General features: G+C 41.6%; 1 protein-coding gene across 1 annotated transcript; it reads left to right on the forward strand.

Annotated features, from left to right (window-relative positions):
• Window positions 1-3433: 3433 nt before the first annotated feature.
• Window positions 3434-18523, forward strand: PLAC9 (placenta associated 9; the record flags this gene model as incomplete). Its single annotated transcript, XM_080622020.1, has 4 exons — window positions 3434-3491; window positions 16924-17024; window positions 17454-17571; window positions 18414-18523. 4 exons carry the CDS (start codon window positions 3434-3436, stop codon window positions 18521-18523), a joined length of 387 nt encoding a protein of 128 aa, XP_080478146.1.
• Window positions 18524-19427: the final 904 nt, after the last annotated feature.

Below are 19427 nucleotides of genomic sequence, written 5' to 3' on the forward strand. Positions count from 1 at the left end.
GTACCAGTTGCAGAGCAAGCTTCTGCTTCCCTTAGGAGCAGTACACAAGCTCCATACCTGCTCTGTGGAAATCAACCCCTCCAGGTAACAAAATTCTGCTTCCACATCTATTCAACTATTGTTTCAACCCAGCAGCCAGAAACTAAGTAAACTGACTGAAAATAATGTACCTCTTCTAAAAGGATCACGAACCAAGCCTCATTTTACATAAGGTGTTCAACAGCCTCTAAGTTGCAAAAACTTTTGGTCATGAGCAGCTAGGAGACATTAAGCTTGTGACAACAGCCCAAGGAACCTCCAGTCTTCAATGGACACAAATCTTCTCCCAGGGGCAGATAGGCAGGACACAAACCTTCTCCCAGGGGCAGATAGGCAGGACACAAACCTTGCACTGATTTCATCATCCACCAGTGTTAAATCCAGAAGAGAGATAATTCTGTTTCATTTCTTTCTCTTCAGTGTAAGGCGCTTCCCTCTTCCTACAAGGATGAGTTTTCCACTATATTTTTGTTCCCTGAAGTTATCTCCACTTAATCTTAACTTCCCTCTGTCTCACTTATAGTCCCACAGGACTGCAGTACAGTGCACTCTAGTTTCTGCCAAGTGTATGCTCAGCTATATCGTCTGTCAGCCCATGCTGAAAAATTTCATGCCCAATAACAGTATGATCTTTTTCATGTGGCAAATTTCCTCTGCTGACACATGCCTTTGTTTATTCTGTTCCTTCATCCTATACACTGTGAGATCACTGTGCACTTAATTATTGCTTTTGCCAAGCATTTGGGTAGTCCAAGAAAGAGATACAGAAAAGCTGTGCAAAAAAATCCCAAACCCACTCCCAAAATAGACTTAATCCTTATGCTTGCTCTCCCTTTCAGCAGACTGATTGCTGGCAAACATTCACATCCTTGTTCACTGGTATGCTTTCTTTGGCTGCTGGTATCTTGGGAACATCTCAACAGCTGGATTTTATGCAAACCTACTTTCATATGATCTCATTATATTCTCATATATGGACATTTCCACAATGAATGTGCTGAAGAATGCTTTCTCTGATAGTAATCAGTTACTGACTAACTTCTCATAGACAAATAGGTTTGTATCATGTTCTTTCTGCTGCTCTCAAATCTTGTCATGTGCTGAAAAAGTCTGCTTTGCAATGTAACGATTCCTGTCACACTCTGGACTCTTTTTACTTTATGTTCTCAGTTGTCGTCATCTGTAGCTTCATTCTGAGTATTTATAAATAACAAAAGTAATCTTAGGAAATTAACTAAGAAAATAAAAATTCTCAGGACAGGTAGCCCTACTGAAAGCCAGAATCCTACTTGGCAGAGGTATTCTTTTCTGGCTGCATTTCTGTGCAGTGGAAAAGACTTCTCTCTCATTACCGAAAACAACCCCTGGAGTACAATACTAAAGAAAACCCTCACTATTTTGTTTAGTTCTCCATGGCTATATTACCAATACCTCACTATGGTAAAACATAACGCAATATATAAAAATAAAAATCAAGTGCCTTGGAGGGACTGAACTCTTCCAGGGGCCTGAGAGCAAATCAGGAGAAACCTTGAGGAAATGTGTTGTAAAGGGGGTGAGTAACCTCAGCAGAGGTGGTCTGAAATGGAAATTGCCTTTTTTTTAATAGTGTGTTGAAAGGAAAACCAATTCAGTGAATGTTCACTGCTTTTTAACAGTATGGCATAGATGACGGCAGAAAAGAATCCACAAACAGGCTCCCTTTGCAGTACAGAGAATGCTGAAGAATGAGGTGATTCTGCTTAAGAAAGGACAAAGATAAAGCACAAACATATTCAGAAAACAGCAGGCAACTCTTCATAAATGTTCTTCTTCCACCCCTCAGTCTACTCTCTCCAAAGCACAGACAACATACAGATAATCTCTCACATCGAAAATCATAGCTTACCACATCAGCGTCGCATACTCAAACAGAATAAAACAGGGAGTGGACTCACTGTCACCTGTCACAGTTCCTCTCTAGCGACCTGTTTGCAACAAAATTAAAATTTATGTAATTTTTCAGCAGGAATGATCAGATTTATTCCTAAAACAACAGTCCTTTACAATTGCAGTATTGAGATGTAGCAATTTAGGCCAAAACAACCAGCATTCCCATAGCCTATTTCATTTTTATTTTATAAAAATGTTGGCTCACTAGCACCAGCCCTGAGGGCTCAATACACACCAAAGATATTCTGTGCCCTGTTTAGGTTAGGGCCTCAGCAAAGTTTCTAGCTAAATTCCAATCACAGGATCTTTATTACTGAAGCTATTTTGCCTTGCAATTAAGCTTAAAATTGAACTTGATTTGGAAGTCACTGAGGATTACTATACCTTGAACTCCGTGATAACACCTCTATAGGCTCACTTTCAGATATTTTGTACAAATAACTTGATTTTCTGACTGCTAGGGAGGTGATAAAGACCAAGGAAATCTATTCTAGTTTGCAGGTTAACATTTTCAACAGTGAGAACACTGTTTATCCTGTACAATGGCTTTTAGGACACTTAATGACTTTTCAGCTTTTACTTGCAATAGTCTGGAAAAAGGTAACTCAACTAAAGTGAATATGAGGAACAATACTAGGAAGGAGATATGTTAAGTCTTTGAACACCAGTCTAGTTGGGTTAAGGACTGACACTTATCCAGTCAGCACCCATGAACACTCAAGACAATTAACATTTAATTAAGATCCTGCTAAAAATCACAGCATTGTCAGAATACCATTAGCAGAGCTATTTTTGCACGTGATGTTACCAAGTCAAACCTATTTCAAAAACCTTCCAAACTGAGAAGAGCTCAGATGGCTCCTCAGGAGTTCCTATGATACCATGCAAACATAAAGCATCACAGACAGTTGCCACTTGCCCCAGCACCGCTACGCTTTGTACTGCCCAAAAAAGGTGTTTCTGCAGTCTTCAAAATGAACAAATAACAGAAAAAGCCCTGTAAGCTCACAAGATCTAAAGATACTGTGTTCTGCAGCGTTCCTGCTTTCCTCACCCTAGATGAAATTCTGGAAAGAAACATACAGCACCCCTTCCTCCTCCTTTCTCCCTTCCTTTTCTTGCCCCACTTCTGTATTTACAGGACCCAAAGCTCTTCAGCACGTTTCAGTTGTAGTCTGCATAAATAAATACAAGGGTAAAAAATGTAGCTTTGGGGAGCCTGGATAACTGCCAGCTTGCCTGGGTAACTGGACTTCGCATGGAGCTGGAAAGGGTGTGTTTTTAAAAGGAGGAAAAGCAGAAGAGAACAGCTCAAGAATCTTGGCTCGGCCTGGGCATATTTCCTCCTAACTCTGGATAAACCTCAGCACAAACGGCTGGACGGAGGAGTCGATACGAAGCCGGGAGGGAGGCTGCAGATCTCTCCACTAGGACTACAGCAGAGCTTGGAGAGGCTGAAACCATGCTTTTCCTTTGGGCGCTGGCATTCATTTTAGTCCTGCAGGAGCAAGATCTTTTAGGTAAGTGATTCCAAGCTTGCAAAGCAGAAACTGTACCTTAACTGTAGCTGGTCAAAGCCTTTGAGTACAGTGGGAGGGAGAGGTAAAGAAGTGCTTAGTGTATAGGTTTTATGTGAAGGTGACACAGGTATGTGTTGCAATTCTGTGGGAATATTGCTTTCAATAGGAAAAACTCAATTTTTGTGCTATTAGAGTCTGTCCTGGAGGCATATTGCTTTGGTCGAGATTTTTCACTTCTCATGGGAGATACTATCACTGTATTTTCAGAAATCTAGGAGCACATTCAGGTGCTGCAGCCAGTACCCTGCATTTTTATAATTAGTGTTCCAGCAGCCTTATTAACATACACACTTGGAAATGAGATCAAAGTTCAAGGTGAACAGAGAAACATTTTCCCTGATTCAAACCCTTCTTTTGAGGTTTGTTGGTAACAGCACCACGTTTTCTCTTTTCTGCTTTGCATTACTTATTCCTGAGACTGAGGCACATAACGCCTTCTTCAAATGCCTTGGGAGTACAAACACAGAACATCTGATAAACTTGCATCTGAATTTTACTTTCATTAACAACAGATTAGTGATGGAATAATTTGTAATCATGTTGTAGCTGAGAGTGTGGCTGAAAGCTATTCACTTTGGCTAGTTCAAGGGTTTATAGTCCCCGTGTAACCACAAACCTGCCTTCCCAGCCTGTTTGCATTACATGTTTTCTGCTAGCTGAGGCCCAGCTTTATTTTCCCTCGGCTCTTGCCTCTTGACAACGCACAGTGTTTGTATTTTGTGGCGGGGTCATAAGTTTCCATTACAATCAAAACGTTTCCTGAAAAACTGCCCCCAAGTCTTAGTCACTCTTCCTTGCCTTGATTCCCTCCCATCCAACTGGCTTTGTAATGTTTGTCAGTGATGGACTGAAATATCAATATCATAGCAAGGACACTCTCACTTGTTTTCACTCCACAAGTACTCGCTATCCTCTTGCGAGTTTTGTCAGCATCACATAAAGAAAAAAATAAAATAAAAAATTGTGAAATTAAAGAAGAAAAATAAAAAATGCTGGAAGAGCATTTTTGTTTATTCCCAAAAGTATGGTTTTAAGCTGAAATCATTAGCAAAATCAGATAAAATCCAGCCAAATGGAATAGTACCTGAATAGTAACTGCAGTGGAGACTAGTAACCAGTAACACACCAGGTGGTAGCTATTCAGTCAGGGAATCATTTTTAGTGTCTCAGGGGTGTACTGAAAAGAGGGGAAATTGTGCCTGTCACAGACAGGGCAGTATCCTGTCTAGCTGACAGGCTTAAAAATAAGTCATCCCCACTTTCCCTTTGCTACTTATGAGCTGGGGAACCTAACTTTTTATTTCCTTACAGGTCCTCCCTCCCAGCCCTCATGGGTTCCTCTTAAAATGGTTCACAGTTGGCCAAAGCAGAATCTATGTTTTAATTCAGCCATTAATATGAATAGTCTCATTGTCATAGAGCTCAGTCTCCAAACAGCTCAGGAGGAGAGGCTGGTGTGAGAGCCCTTCTGGTTGCAACCACATGCTTCTGCTTAATGGCTGTTTTTTGCTGTTGTTGCTGGGTTAGTTTGTGAGGTGCTGCTCTAATGTAGCATACAACATAGCCTCTAGCACAGAACATAGCCTGTAGCACTGGAGCATTCAATGTCTGCCCCATTTAAATATGTTTCCATTCTTACAAAAACATCTGGGCAAATTGTTCTGTCCCCAACAGCAAAGTCTTTGCTGTATGATTATGCATGTCAGAGAGGTGACCTGGAGTCCTCAGGTAAACAAATACCTGGCAAGCAGGCCAACAGGCTGGCCCCACTGATGTGCTCCATTTAGCTGAGCAAACCAAATACTGAGCATGCGACTAGGGAAACAGCAACAGAGGAACTCCAGTGGAGACATCGCTACTCAATATTCCGCACTGTGGCGTGATTTGGTTTTAAACAGAAGATGTTTCCTTCAGTTTTAACTACAAATTAAAGTAAACCAAGTGTGAGAATGACTTTTTTATTCAGCTAACATATTATGATTTCTCAGACTATTTTTGGATGCTCTGATATCAACATGCAATATCAAAGCTGAGCTCTATAAGCTAGACCATTGCTTAGAAACTGGAGAGAAATAATCCTTTCAGAACATCTTATTTTTGCCCAAAATTGAGGACTTGCACTCTCACAGAACAGCATTTTGCCTCCAGAAGATTAAACTACTGCATATAGAACTAAATCCACAATAAAAGCTTATGAGAGTTGTCCTATCTTAAATCAGATGTGAACTCATATTTCTCTACTAATAAACTAGTAGTGCTTTAACCTATACCCCATGTTACAGGTATTTTCTGTCCTTACAGAAACCTGCCAGTATCATTGTTGCTAATGCAAGGATTACAGGCCTTGCAAACGCTTGTCTCTGAGCTCCACCAAGGAAGAATCGAGAAAGTTTGTCAGAACAAAGTGTTCCCAGATGTAGGTGTGGTTTTTAAGACCATGAGGCATCTGAAGATAGTGGTTCTGTGCGGAAATGAGTCTTTTCATGGATTTAAATATCTGTAAAACATTATGTTTTGTTATTTTTAGTTAAAATGAATTTATTAAGTTCTGTAGATGTGATGGGTTGACCCTGGCTAAACACCAGGTGCCACCCAAAGCCACCCTCCTCAACAAGACAGGGAAGATAAAATACAATGAAAGGCTCATGGGTCGAGATAAGGACAGGGAGAGTTCATTCACCAATTAGCATCCTCGGTAAACTAGACTCAACTGGAGGAAATCAGTTTAATTTATGACCAATCAAATCACAGTAGGATAATGAGAAATAAACCCAAATCTTAAAAGCACCTTCCCCCACTCCTCCCTTCTTCCTGGGCTTAATTTTACTTGTGATTTTTTCTACCTCCTCCCTCTGCCCTCATCAGCACACGGGGATGGGGAACGGGAGTTGTGGTCAGTTCATCCCACGTTGTGTCTGCTGCTGCTTCCTCCCCATTGGGGGACTCCTCATGCTCTTCCCCTACTCCAGGCTGGGGTCCTTCTCATGGAAGACAGTTCTTCATGGACTTCTCCAACATGAGTCCTTCCCACAGGCTGCCGTTCTTCACAAACTGCTCCAGCAGGGGTCCCTGTAGCACCATCACCCCCCTCAAAAACCTTGCTACACAAACTAAATACCTCCATGTATAAAGCAAAGGTTAATATCAAACTCAAAAATGTTTGGAAACACAGGACTACTTCTGTTCATCTGCAGGATGCAGCTATATTTATAAACGCAGCTGATCGGCTTTGGTTGAAGCAGTTGTGAGTCTTGGCCATGAATGCCAGGATCTAATATGCATGTATATATCTGTGTGTGTGTATATCTATCTCACTATTTTGCTTCCTGAGTTGTTGCTGAATACATGAACTAGCTGCCAGAGGAAAATATGTCTTCAAACAAGTTCTTAGACTTAATTATTAGAAAAAAACTACAAGGATATTCTTTCATTGAGCTATCATATTTCTTTCTACTACCATAACTGACTCATATGCAAACTACATAACCACAGAGCTGACTAATAGGTCACAGCCTCACCTCACCAGCTCCCCATGACTGCATCTCATATTACAGACCTATTACAGACCATTACACAGACCAAAACCCATGTCCTCATAAAATTGAGAAACTCTTTATCCCCTGATACCAGTGGTCATCCTCAAATTGATGGTGGCATCAAATACTCATGTATCTCACATCCTCCATTCTCAAACTGGACTTGAGGTCACTCATTTTACGTAACTTATATTCTTTACACATGCTATGACATGGCTGCTTTCTAAAATGGCTCATCCCTTTCACACACAAGCGTGTCCTACTTTAACCTACTGGTTAAAATCCTCCTAACACTTTGCCTTAGTTTCCAAAACAAATATATATTCACACAGAAACAAATACATTATAAATGGAGACTTTTTCTGCATCCCAAAGCATCAAGGTATCCCTTTGTAAGTCACGGCACAAATTAGCGTAACCTACCTGTGAATTGCATAGCTCATATCTCAGTTTAGTTCCCTGTAGTCATTCTCCATTGCAGCAGCAAACAGGAGAGGCTATTCCCTGGCTGCTGGAAACATAATCCAAGCCAACAGCTCTCTTACAAGAACATTTTACTGTCATCTTCCTTCCTTTGAATGAAAATACACAAAACTTAAGTGCTTCTTATAATCACAAATATGGTAACACATCAGAAGAAGAAAGTGGTTTTTCAAGTTGTAATTTTGCTTTTGGCAGATAGTGATAGTAGGGGCCTCAGATTTTTCTGGGGCTGAAAAAAGAGTGCCCACTGGCAGCATGAGCTACCTCTGGCCTTGTACACTCCCTCTCAGTCTCCAGTGCTGGGTTAGTGAGAGCTGAAGCTCCCTTGTGAAAGCAGAATGAGACAGATCATGATAGCAAAAACTTCATCCAAACAAAGTAGTTTTACACAGAAATACATGGCAATTATCTGCTAATCAGGAAGAACTTTTATCAAGTCCCATTTCTGATTTTGCATATTTCACAGGCACAGGTGAGGCAGGGTATGAACAGAACACAGCACTATGTTACACCTCGTGTGTAGGTTGATAGGACAGACAAAGTAGAGAAGTGAGAACTGGTAGGTTGATATCATCATCCACCTTCTTGAATGCAATACATCCCACATCGCATGAGATTTCCTCTTTGGTCCTTCTCCTTCAGGGAAAAAAAGAACTATAGTAAGTTCAATCTTAACTGATCTAGGATCTCAAATAAAATTCATGGTAGCATATTTTACATCTTGATAAACAGAGTATGAACTGAGTTTGCAAGTTTAGAACTTTACTTTCTGATCTGGTTATTTAGCTTCTAAAATGAATGTAAAAACAATTAATTTCAAGGAAGAAACTTATTTCAAGATACTTTCATTATTATCAAAGGCTCATGAATCTTGGATACCAGAAGAATTCCTTGGATTTTGTTCCATGTTTGAAATTTTTCCAAAACTTGGTATTCAGGTAGCAGCTGAAGTATACTGTGAATGTACACATAACAGATTGATCTCTAAACAGATATTAAAAACTTTAAACATACCTTCTTGAAATCATTAAAAAAAAACCCAACAAACTGCAAACAAAACCAAAAAACAATCCCTCATCCCCCAAATTCCGGAAGAGCTTTTCTACTGATAATTCTTTATCTGATATACAATGCTTGTTTTCCATCTCCCACTTCAGATATTCCACATTTGCCCTGTATGGAATTTGCAATATTGTCCTGCCATAAAAGCTACAGCCTAATAAAGGTGTGATCTCTGTTTATATATCTACACATGTAAATATATAAGCAAACTACTGCAGTTGCCTCAAGTGTAAAGCATAGTAAGCTGTGACAGTCTATAAACAGCAAATAAATCTTACATATACATTACAGTTACTGCAGTCTTTACTGCAATCACTGAAGGCAAGTATTCCCTTATCTGCCATATTTGAAAAATCATGGCAGTCAGGTGAAGTTCCCGACGACTGGAAGAAGGGAAATATAACCCCCATTTTCAAGAAGGGGAAAATGGATGACCCGGGGAATTACAGACCAGTCAGTCTCACCTCTGTGCCTGGCAAACTCTTGGAGCAGATTCTCCTGGAAGGCATGCTAAGGCACATGGAAAACAAGGAGGTGGTTGGTGACAGCCAGCATGGCTTCACTAAGGGGAAATCCTGCCTGACCAATTTGGTGGCCTTCTATGATGGGGCTACAGAGCTGATGGACAGGGGCAGAGCAGTTGACGTCATCTACCTGGACTTGTGCAAAGCATTCGACACTGTCCCACATGACATCCTTGTCTCTAAACTGGAGAGACATCAATTTGATGGGTGGACCACTCAATGGATGAAGAACTGGCTGGATGGCTGCACGCAAAGACTTGTGGTCAATGGCTCGATGTCCGGCTGGAGACCGGTAACAAGTGGTGTCCCTCAGGGATCGGTGTTGGGACCGGTCTTGTTCAACATCTTTGTCGGTGACATGGACAGTGGGATTGAGTGCGCCCTCAGCAAGTTTGCCAATGACACCCCAAGCTATGTGGTTCAGTTGATACGCTGGAGGGAAGGGAAGGGTCCAGCCATCCAGAGGGACCTCGACACGCTTGTGAGGTGGGCTGATGCCAACCTTATGAAGTTTAACCATGCCAAGTGCAAGGTCCTACACCTGGGTCGGAGCAATCCCAGGCACAGCTACAGGTTGGGCAGAGAAGAGATTCAGAGCAGCCCTGCAGAGAAGGACTTGGGGGTGTTGGTCAATGAGAAAATGAACATGAGCCGGCTTCAGTGTGCACTCGCAGCCCAGAAAGCCAACCGTATCCTGGGCTGCATCAAAAGGAGCGTGACCAGCAGGTTGAAGGAGGTGATCCTGCCCCTCTACTCTGCTCTCGTGAGAGCTCACTTGGAGTATTGTGTGCAGTTCTGGTGTCCTCAACATAAAAAGGACATGGAACTGTTGGAACAAGTCCAGAGGAGGGCCACGAGGATGATCAGGGGACTGGAGCACCTCCCGTATGGAGACAGGCTGAGAAAGTTGGGGCTGTTCAGCCTGGAGAAGAGAAGGCTGTGTGGAGACCTCATAGCAGCCTTCCAGTATCTGAAAGGGGGCCTACAAGGATGCTGGGGATGGACTCTTCATCAGGGACTGTAGTGACAGGACAAGGGGTAACGGGTTCAAACTTAAACAGGGGAAGTTTAGATTGGATCTAAGGAAGAAATTCTTTACTGTGAGGGTGGTGAGGCACTGGAATGGGTTGCCCAGGGAGGTTGTGAGTGCTCCATCCTTGGTGGTGTTCAAGGCCAGGTTGGATGAGGCCTTGGGTGGCATGGTTTAGCGTGAGGTGTCCCTGCCCATGGCAGGTGGGTTGGAACTAGATGATCTTAAGGTCCTTTCCAACCCTAACTATTCTATGATTCTATTCTATCTTTAAGCAACTAGAAACTCTAAACTCTAGAAAGAGGTTCAGAAGTGCATAAATCACAGCTAAGTGTTGGGCAGAGGTTTATGGGTTACAGCCTGGAAGACACTCTATGTCCAGTTAAAGATATGCTCTTGAGCATATAAGAATTTGAAGACAATCGACACATTAAAAAGCATTTCCAATGCAACATATTCTATCCAAATCGATTATCTTTTGTGTCCTAACAATAAAATTTGATACGAGTTAAATTATATATATAATACAGCTTGAAATTGATTTGGGCACACTGGTGAGAATGAAGCCAGTAGTGGTACAGAGAGTTAATCCAATACTTCCATATCTAAGTATGCCAACATAATTAAGAGCTGACATAGCCAGATACTAAATTTGATGCCTTTGAGTACAGCCCTCAAAATTAAATGTGACTAACAATCTTGGCTTAACTTGGTCTTAGGTCTGACAATAACTGATAGCATTAGTATCAGTTCAGGTTCAAAGCAATTGAGCCTCTCCTGTATTCAGCTGCAAGTTAACTTCACCAACTACTTTTGTAAACCATGTAATTCCTTGAACTAACACTTCAAAGTTATACGTAACTGTTAAAGTGGAGTCCAACACTTACATTTAGACAGGAATAATTTAAGCAAATATCAGCAAATCCTTTCAAAGGTCTGTTGCATTCTTCCCAAACTGGTTAATGGGTTCATCATTTGAACCTGATACTCAAGTTCATGACCTTTTTCCTACTGGAACATAAATCCATTACTACTCCATTTTCTCATTAAAAGTTATCTGACTACCTTATGCCATACACTCCAGGAATAAAAGGATACTTACTGCTAAACATAAGGCAGTGCAAATAAGAACACACAGCATAGCACATTTTCCTGAAGAGCTGTACATGTTCTTTATTCTCTGTAGCCTGTAACATGATTTCAGCCTTCCTTATTTGCCATCTGGTTCTTGTTTCAATCTCAGTGTCTTTCATTAGGCTTGTGGCCTGCTTAGTTTTACCCCTGCCCTTCCTACTGAGCAAACATGAACTTTCAGTTAACTTTCAAAAGCACACTGTTCACAAAATGGTGCAAAAGGAATTTTATGGACTTTAAGGACTCAGCTTGACCATCTCCATAACACAGACCAAAGAACCCAACCCAGTAATTTCTATATCAAGCCTGTAACTTCAGTTTGACCAGCAATGCATCTTTACTTGCAAAGACCTTTCAGATGTGTGTGATTGTGTACTTCAGCTCTGTCAGTCTTAGTAACAGCAGCAAATGACAGTGAAGAAACAGTTACTCAGGTTTATTCTGATGCTTAAAATGAGCAACTACTTGGAAGATCAAAAAGAACCATTTAACAGCATCTGGATAGACAGAATCCTGATGATCCTAGATGAGGACTTCTTCAGGGAGTGTGCAGAAGCAACATCTTGCGGAGCTGGGGGAATCTATGCACAGGAGGCAGAGGACCTTAACCAAGAGTTACTCTAAAACTAAGGCCTTTGCTCTTAACCTGTTTGCTAAGGTTGTTTCAGGTATTACTTCATTGCTCTTTCTATCCCTTGCTATAAGATCGAATTCTGTACAGTCAGGCTGACCACGATACATGTATCCTTACTCTTCATTATGCTACTTCTTTCAAACATTAAGCATATTCTTTTATTAAATATACCCTTATTAGCAACCAACTCAGAGATTCTCCATTTTCCTGCTCCATCTGCTGGTTTCTGATTGTATGACAGCATTGGTCAGTTAGAACTACCAACCCTCATGGGCACCATCAACATAGCATAAAAGACTTAATCAGAGGAAAAAAGATGCAGGTTGTTTTCTTATCTTGAACAAGAGAGTTCTCATTCTTGATGGAAAATAACTACCGATATATCAAATAGAATGGACTTCAATAATTGAACGCCTTACTTGCAGGAAACATGAGGTGGGAAATTGCAGATGGGAAATTAACTGAAAGATAATGCTCTTTCTTGAAAGGTAACTGCCATACTGAAATGTTACAATAAATACCTGCCTGAAGTAATCCTTTGTTTGAAATGAAATATTTAAGACATTGAAATATGCCTCCTACACACTTGCTTAAGTTATCAGAAATTGCAAGTACCCACACATTTTAAATATGTAATTTAAACAGCATACAAAGAACAGGTTACTGTTAAAAGCTCTTAGCTTTAGAATTTACTGTGAAAGTTTTCTGCATTTATGCATATGTTTTGACACACAGGCAAGTAAAAATTGTAATTTACATTTTTAAAATGTTTCCTCGGCAGCAAGAGAGCAAGCACATTGAAGTATCCTAAAAGGTGTTTTGCTTACATGGCTTCCACTGCAGCCTTCCATTCTTCATTTCGTTTACAAGGTGACTGCTATTATCATGTGAGGTAGAGATGCTGCTGGAGAAGGTCAGTGCCAAAGGCAGATCGTGTCATTTTCTTCCATCAACTGCGATACAGAGAAAGGCAGCACTCGTAAGCAACATGTGATTCTCTTAGAGCACATGGAAATTATTGCTTCAGCTGAATTGTTTGACCATAGCGACCCAGATACATGCCTTATTTACAAGAGACCGGATGTGTACTGTGAGCAGCCCATCCTAGAGATAAAGGCTGTGGGTTAAGAGCTAAAGCCAGAAAACAAAATAACAATCAGGGATTTTAGCAGACAAAGCCTCAAGCCAGGCCTCAGAAAACAGAAGAAAACTACATTGAACAAGCACTGGCTGCCAGACAGCAGCAGCAACCACCCACATCTGGTATTCTGCTCTTCTGGCATGGTGGTGAAGGGGCAATCGCAAGTGCAAGACCACCTCTGCTTTGGTGTGAAAATCACTAACTAAAGACACAGGCTGTACCTGAGAGGGTTTCTGCTGCGTCATCCCCCAGCCACCTCCACATTGTGAGGTCTGGGCATGAGACATTCTTTGGTTTCTACTAACTCTTACCACTTGTTAACAACAGTGATCAGGTACTTCCTGAGACACTTAGGCTCAGGCTATTTCTCAAATTCTTTAGACACTGTGCTAGTCCTGTGGTTCTGAGTAACATCTTATAGTCCTATCAAACTTAGGTGAGACACATCCTCCTCCTCTGGTAAGCCCATTATAGTTTACAACACAGCAGTGCACCCTGAGTGTCAGAAAGCTGGCTGTCTCCATGTTAGAAGAGACAACCCCACCCCAAGGAACAAACCACCTCAAGGAACCAAGTACTACTGAGCCCTGTGTTTCACAACACCACCTTCACCTAGTTCTCTAGACGTGCATGTGCACGCAAAGCTGTGGGGTTTTGCTAACCTCACAGTGAGATGCAACAACCTTACCTTGGCTGTACATACCTATCATGGCGCATCCTGCTCTGAAAAAATGACAGTCATCCATCATCTCTAACCTCCCCATCTACATACACCTGCTTAAAGTAGCAGTCAGGCCAATGCAGAAGTTTGTGCTGAATGAAGTCCTCTTTCACACAGAAGGGCTAAGCTAAAGGACTGATTAAAGTGGCAATTTGGGTTAAGACCTTACATAATTTCTGCTTCAGAAAGTCACTCTGCAGATTTAAGGTCCTGTACCAGGAGAGGTGAAAGGAGGCCCTGCACAGTGCCAACACACATGCCCACCATGCTATTTAGGCAGTTTGGAAAGGCTAGCGTGGGTCAGAGTCTGATTAGGGCAGGACAGACAGCTGCTTCTGCTTCTCCTGCAGCACCAGAGCTCTGGCCTTTCTTTAATGGATCAGTATAATAGAAGATGCATGACCAGAGAAGTGGCCAACACTAACTTGAGCTAGACAGCATTAACACTTTTGCACTTCCATTTCTAGGGAACAGACAAACTAAACATGTAACTTAGGCTGGCATACAGCTCCTTTAACAACCACATACAACTGATGCTGGCCTTCACCCAAAGTGTCTATCCAACCTTATGATCCAGGCATCTACAGTGAGGTTAATATAGTCAAAAATAGCCTCCTGGGGGATTCTTCAATTTTCTGGTTTGCTCTTAGTCCACATAATGATTTCTGCTGCCTCTTTTCACAGTTCATTTGTAGTTAGATCTGGGAATATTCTCATCAGTCAATAACCAATCCACAGTTACATCGTCACCATGCCTTCTGCTTGCCCTTGTTCTCTCTCCAACACTACAGATGGCAGGTCAGCATACAGTTGGAGTCAGGCCATCAAGCTTGATGCTGAGAGCTAGAGCTAGAAATATTGGAAAGGTGGTTATTTATTAATCTTTGACAGTAAAATGGAGCTTACCTTCCCATTCTTAGGAAAGCCAAAGTTTGTAGACAAAAAGTGGCCACTGCTTTGTAACCTCCATTCCTAACACAGAATTTCAGTATCTCCATGTTGTTCCAGCCATGATGGAAAAAACCCATGTAAACAAGAAATAATTTTGCAAAGTACCATGGTTCTCTTGAGCACTAAGTTACAAGGTAAGAACACTCCTGAAACACCAATGGGGGGGTGGGGGGTGGGGGGGGAGACAGGAGGGGGCCAACTGCAAAGCAGTTTAAGTACCTGCTGTATTTTATCAGTCTGCTGCTAACAGGTAGCTGTAAGCCTTTGGGATCCTGTTCTAACAGCACCACCTCCTGGTGAAGGTACCAAAAAGCCCCCGTATCAAAATCCAACAAATGAACAATCAAACATTCTCTCTTCAGCTCTGCCAAACCAATTTCTAAATAATGCCTAGTACATTGGATCATATTTTAATCCTCCCTCCGGCCTCCAATTTCAAGGATATTGGATATTCAAGGATACCATTCCAACTCCAAATACATTTGTCATCCCATCAAACTGCAATAGCTACAGTCCTTACTGACGCACTCACCATCATCTGATATCTGCACTCCAGAAATCTTGGAAGACACCTGCGATGAAACACAGCAACAGCTCCAAATCACTGCTCTCACACAACAGTACTGAAGACAGAACTAGTTGATTTTATGTTCCTTAGTGTTCTTTGTAACACAAGGTCACAGGTTCCTCTGTCTCTATTACAATCAAACAACAACTGAATGAGTTACTGCTGCTTTCCCATTATCATAGGTTCCTCAGGCCTCAAACAAGAACAAGACCTCACTTGCAGTATTGTGTGCAGTTCTGGTGTTCTCAACATAAAAAGGACATGGAACTGTTGGAACAAGTCCAGAGGAGGGCCACGAGGATGATCAGGGAACTGGAGCACCTCTCGTATGGAGACAGGCTGAGAAAGTTGGGGCTGTTCAGCCTGGAGAGGAGAAGGCTGTGTGCAGACCTAATAGCGGCCTTCCAGTATCTGAAGGGGGGCTATAGGGTTGCTGAGGATGGACTCTTCATCAGGGACTGTAGTGATAGGACAAGGGGTAACGGGTTCAAACTTAAACAGGGGAAGTTTAGATTGGATCTAAGGAAGAAATTCTTTACTGTGAGGGTGGTGAGGCACTGGAATGGGTTGCCCAGGGAGGTTGTGAATGCTCCATCCCTGGCAGCGTTCAAGGCCAGGTTGGACAGAGCCTTGGGTGACATGGTTTAGCAGGAGGTGTAACTGCCCATGGCAGAGGGGTTGGAACTAGATGATCTTAAGGTCCTTTCCAACCTTAACTATTCTATGATTCTATGACCTAACTTTATATGGAGCAAGATATGCTATCACTTTAGGGGGGTTTTAAAATACTCTGTTACAGTTCTGTGTATACATATTAAAAACTAAATGTTACTGACTGAAACACAAAAGCTATGAAAGGAAATTAGCTACATTACAGTACTGACACCAGTAGGCACTGACCTTTCATGGAGTAGAACCTGCAGAATGAAACATTCAAAGAACAAGAGCTCATGAGTACTGAGAGGTAAATAGGTAATTGACAGAGATAAGTGACTTCATATCTAGCAGCATATATGGGTGACTTGGTCAGTAAATGGCATGGGCTGTACACATTTTTGTTACTTCCCTTCTCATTGCAAAATCAGACTGTTATGAACAAGTTTCTGACACTGTGGAATAACCAGCTATTATCCATTTGGGGTGTAAGTGGATGAACTTACTTACTCTTCAAAGCTTTATAGTACCAGCTGCTTCTTAAGAAAGTCTCGAATAAGCTGATGAGTAAGGCAGATGTTCCCAGCACTTAGCTTTTATACTTGTAAGAGACTGAGATACAGTCTATAAACTTATCCTACACAGGTAGGAAAAACCAGATTGTGTGAAACAAACACATACACAAACAAAACAAAAAAATACCCCTGCCAAGAGAAAACACCTTGTTCCAACCAATCCTGACAATGTGTATGGGCAAGGAAACACAGCACAAGGGTATAGGTGTAGTTATTGGGAGATTCAGTTACTACCTGGGACTCTTACATTTGGTTTCATAAACAACATTGTTTAGCAAGCAAAATACCACTTCAGAAGTCAGAAAGGTAAGGACTGGTATTAAAAACCTCCTGCTAATTAAATGCGGTTCTTTTTCCAGCTGCGGCTGACCCTGTCAGTGTGTTACCTGGAAGTCTGGGAGGAGGAAGCTGGTGTAATGAACACGATGCGATCCACGAACGCTTAGATATTATTGAAGAGGTACCAGCTATTGCACTAGCTCCTTGACCTTACCAGAGCTCTGCCCCGTCCTTTTGACCAAAGAAAGAATGCTGTTTCTAGACACCATCCCTTCTTGATTTTATTCTATTCCAGGTCTGACTGTTTTTTCAGATGTCAGTTTACAACTCTCCAAAAAGCCAATTAATGCAAAGCTCCCCCCAGGAAGTCAAATTATGGGTGATGCTTTATCCAGAACTGCTGTAATTGAACTCTTGTGAAACAAAGTTTTAATATTTCATGCCACTAGAGGGCAGCATAAGACAAGAAATATTTGTATCTGCACTACACAATATAAATAAAATTAGCTGTTAGCTTTAGATTTGCACTTCTGCTAACAAATGTGGTTCATCTTCTTCCACTTGACCTTTTGACTATCTCCTTTCCCCATATCTCCCTTGTTTTCATTAGAAAGTAATAAAAACAGTGGAGCATCTAGAATCAGAAGTCAAATCACTCCTCAACATCATCAACGAGACATCAAACATCCCCATTGCTCCAGGAACCCCATTTATAGACATTTTGGATGGTAAGTATCTAGTGGGATTTAACCTAAGTTGAAAACAGTGTTACATATGTTACTGCCAAATACATCATCTTTTATTCTTCCAAGATGTGAAGTAATTCCCTCATTGAACTCAGTGCAGCTAAGACCCCAGATGAAATACTAGGTTTAGTTTTGAACACCAGGTTTCAACAACTGCTAAAGGTAGGGGGCAAAGGGGAAGGTGAAAAAAAATCCCACCAAACAAAACACCCAGCCAAGGAGCTGGATACATAAGCTACACAGAAAGATTGTTAAACTGGGAATGTCTAGATTAAAAAGTACTAAAATAACCCACCAGAACGAATAAGGCTGCCACAAAGATGAATGGTGTGTTTTCTTCGCCAATGCAAAAGGGAGTAAAACAAGAAATAATGCAGCAAGAAACACTCAAGCAAAACACACTGCAAAGCTTTCTTACAAAGAAAGTGAACCACTGATATGACTACGGTAAATGCAGTTCCTCTCTGGAAGGTTATGGGAGACCTGGTCACCTGGGACATGGAAAAGGTCAAGGTACTCAACAACTTTTTTGCCTCCATCTTTACCACCAAGAGCTCCAGCCAGATTGCCCAAGTCACAGAAAGCAAAGGCAGGGACTGGGAGAATGAACAGCTCCCCACTGTAGGAGATGATCAGGTATGAGAACATCTAAGGAACCTCAAGGTGCACGAGTCCATGGGACCTGAAGATACACCCATTGGTCCTAAGAGAACTGGCAGATGAAGTGGCTAAGCCACCATCCATCATATGTGAGAAGTCGTGGCAGTCTGGAGAAGTTCCTGCTCACTGGAAAAAGGGAAATATAACCCCCCATTTTTAAACAGTGAAAAAAAGAAGACCCGGGGAACTACGGACGAGTCAATCTTACCTCAGTGCCTGTCAAGATCACAGAGCAAATCCTCCTGGATACTATGCTAATGCATATGGACAGTAAGGTCACAGCCCACATGGCTTCACTAAGAGCAAATCGTGCTGACAAATTTGGTGGCCTTCTACAACAGGATGACAGCATACCAACCCAGCAATTCTTTACTGGGAGGGTGGTGAGGCACTGGAACAGTTTGCCCAGAGAAGCTGTGGCTGCCTCATCACTGGAAGTGCTCAAGGCCAGGTTGGAAGGGCTTTGAGCAACCTGGTCTAGTGGAAGGTGGCCCTGCCCATGGCAGAGGGTTGGAAGTACATGATCTTTAAGGTCACTTCCAACCCAAACCATTCTGTGATTCTGTGACTGTGGTTTTCCCGGCAATGGAAATGTCAAACAAGCATCATACCTTAGAACAGCAGGACAGACTAAGCAATCTCAAAATCTCTCCGTTTTAAGATGATTCTTAATGGTGATTCTTTAAGGTGATTCTCTTGTTTCATGTATGACAAATGAAACAAGAGAGGGCAACAAAACACAAAATAAGATATTGTAAGTATTACTGTTTTGATAGCTTAAAACCATATAAAACCTGCTCCTGGATAAATATTTTTTGAATAAATTAAACCACAACAGAAATCATTTTGTTAAGGCCACCTGTTCTACACAGCTTCTTATAATGCTCTGACCTTCTCATTCTCTGCCCAATTATCAATAGCTCATTTCACATTATGAGACACACTCCTGGTGGAAAAACAACCTCTTGTGGAAAAGTATAAACAGCCACCCACAGCCATGTTTATGAAGTCAGTTTCTTCAGTGCTGAGTTTTTCATGTGTTTAAGATAGCTATACATGGGTACGTACACATATGCATACTCGCATTAGTGCACTTACATGATATAAGGCCAGCACAAAGTAGACAGCAGGAGAATTTATGTTTATTTTTACTTCTTTCAGTTGGCTGTATGGATCTG

The sequence above is a fragment of the Psittacula echo genome (assembly GCF_963264785.1).
Source record: "Psittacula echo genome assembly, chromosome: 6".
NCBI lineage: Eukaryota > Metazoa > Chordata > Aves > Psittaciformes > Psittacidae > Psittacula > Psittacula echo.